Genomic DNA, 2,500 nt, shown 5'->3' with positions numbered 1-2,500 from the left:
ACACACACACACACGCACACACACACACACACACGCAGTACCAAATGCAGCACTGACCATCTGCTCATCAGTACTGCCATTTTTCTCTTACTAGTTAAAGAAGCACAGGGTGTTGATATGTTTTACTAATGTGAATTTTATGCCTGACTCTACATTGATTTATTTCAATGAGATAAGACGGTTAGCAATAACCCTTTTGAGGTATATTTGATCAGGTTTAGATACTAAAAACAATACAGTATTTATTCATGTAAGTCTTGATCATAGCATTATCATAGCATTATTGACTGATTCTGATGCCTTACTCCTGCCCCTTTAGTCTTCTCATCCTCTTGCTGACTGAGCCAGCTTAGTCTGTTTCTACACATCAATGTTCCAAAATAAGGGCGGAAATTTAATTATTAACTTAAATATCTTAACATGAATACTTAAAATAAGCAATAATTGACTTAAATCAAAATGTTTTTTAAGTTCTCTGATCCCATGGATATTTGGATATTTCCTCTTACTTACAAGTGGCATTTTCTTGCTGCCTTGGCAGATATTTTTGTCTGAAATGCAAACGTCACATTCTCCCAAACTTTTTTATTTTTTACTTATTTTTGGAGGGACTTTTCTGTAATGTAGTAATGATGTCTTTTACATTGACATTTTGTTGCCATTAAAAAGTAAAAAAGAATAAAAACATATCTTAACAGTTGATCTAGTTAGATCTAATCTAATGCCTAAACAGTTGATCTGGTTTGATAACCTTTCCTCTATTCTTCCTCTTCTTGGAAAAGTCTCTTCTATTCAAGGTATCCTCGTGTGTGTGATGATGTGTGAGGATCAGCGGTCACTCACAGTCTTCTTGCGTCCCCTTCGGCTCTTGTCCCGGGGCGTTCTCTCCTCTTTCTTCTTGCCTGCAGCAGAAGGGCTGGGTACTAGGGAGAGCAGATCCGTCGGGAGGCCGAAACGCGCATGGTTCTCCTTTAGAACCGAGTGCACGTCCAGCAGACAGTACGCGTCAGCCGCTGGACGGAGGGGTGGAAAAAGAGGGGATAGAGGGCAAGACGGAGAGAAAGAGAGAGGGAGGGAAAAGAAAGAGTGGGAGATTGAGTTTTAGATAAAGGTGGATAGATACTTATCCCAAGGGAAATTTTAACCCGAAGTCATACAACTCCCTTCCCTGGGAAAAGCAAAAATGAAACCGCTACAAAATGTAAACTAAAGTCCTTGATAATAACAGATCATGATATGATAAAACAAGGTCATTGCTATTGTCAGCGTGACACACCATAAGGAAGTCAGATTATGCAGGCTCTCTCATTGTACTCATCTCACGCTAACAAGCTCAAGAACTCAGTAACAACCAGCTACAGAATAAAAAATAAACAATAATGGCAAATATTTTAACGTATAATTCCACATGTCAAATATAACAATCTATTTCCTCTTCCTATAGTGCAGCAATGGCACTGATATAATGTAATAACATAAAAAGCAGCGTGATAATGTGTATCATGACAAAACACAGTGAGATATGATATATTGTGACGTGATAAAGCATGATGTGATGTAGCATGTTGTTACACAGCATAATCATGTCCTAATCTGTAGCATGATGTGACCTAGCCTGTCCTAGCTTGGCATAAGCATGTGTGTAGTATGAAATGCGGTATCATGTCCTAACATGGCATAAGCATGTCCTAGCGTGTAGCGTGATGTGACCTAGCCTGTCCTAGCTTGGCATAAGCATGTCCTAGCGTGTAGCGTGATGTGACCTAGCCTGTCCTAGCTTAGCATAAGCATGTCCAAGTGTGTAGCGCGATGTGACCTAGCCTGTCCTAGCTTAGCATAAGCATTTCCTAGCGTATAGCATGACGTGATCGAGTCTGTCCTAGCTTGGCATAAGCATGTTCTAGCATGTAGCGTGATGTGACCTAGCCTGTCCTAGTGTGTAGCGCATTGTGACCTAGCCTGTCCCAGAGTGGTATAAGGATGTTCTAGCATGTAGCGTGATGTGACCTAGCCTGTCCTAGCTTGGCATAAGCATGTCCTAATGTGTAGCGCAATGTGACCTAGCCTGTCCTAGCTTGGCATAAGGATGTTCTAGCGTGTAGCGTGATGTGACAGTGTGGCGTGAGTGGTGCTGTCCACACCTGCGTAGCGCAGCTGTCCCAGCCGCAGAGGCCGGCGCTCCCAGTTGGAGAGCTGCTCCTGCTTGTCTAGCGGACGGCCAAGCACCTGCTGCACCAACAGACTGAGGCCTTTCTCCGAGGAAGCCCCACCCCGACCGTGACCATCCCCGTCACCCACCTCCACGCTCCGTGGTCCCCCCTCACACCCACGCCGGCTCATCTGGATCTGGATGTGAGCAGACACACACACACACACACACACACACACACACACACACACACACACACACACACACACACACACACACACACACACACACACACACACACAAATAAAGTAGAGAGGTCAGCGGACTTTAAGACTATCAAATAGCTTCAGG

General features: G+C 43.7%; 1 protein-coding gene across 1 annotated transcript in view; it reads right to left on the bottom strand.

The window, feature by feature from the left end:
• exd3 (exonuclease 3'-5' domain containing 3) overlaps positions 1-2,500 on the bottom strand; it is a 61,860-nt gene that overhangs the window by 42,478 nt on the left and 16,882 nt on the right. Inside the window, exons 14-15 of the mRNA XM_076283898.1 lie at positions 2,142-2,346; positions 844-1,013 (exon numbers count right to left, since the gene is read on the bottom strand). Of these exons, the coding sequence (XP_076140013.1) occupies positions 844-1,013; positions 2,142-2,346 (375 nt within the window). The remainder of the gene's footprint in view (positions 1-843; positions 1,014-2,141; positions 2,347-2,500) is intronic.

The sequence above is a fragment of the Alosa pseudoharengus genome, unplaced genomic scaffold (assembly GCF_046254945.1).
Source record: "Alosa pseudoharengus isolate Yale_2024_CS ecotype anadromous, Long Island Sound unplaced genomic scaffold, YU_APseudo_1.1 YU_APseudo_1.1_scf_14, whole genome shotgun sequence".
Taxonomy (NCBI): Eukaryota; Metazoa; Chordata; class Actinopteri; order Clupeiformes; family Clupeidae; genus Alosa; species Alosa pseudoharengus.
Note: the sequence above shows the minus strand (reverse complement) of the source record. Positions and strands in the feature narration are given on the sequence as shown.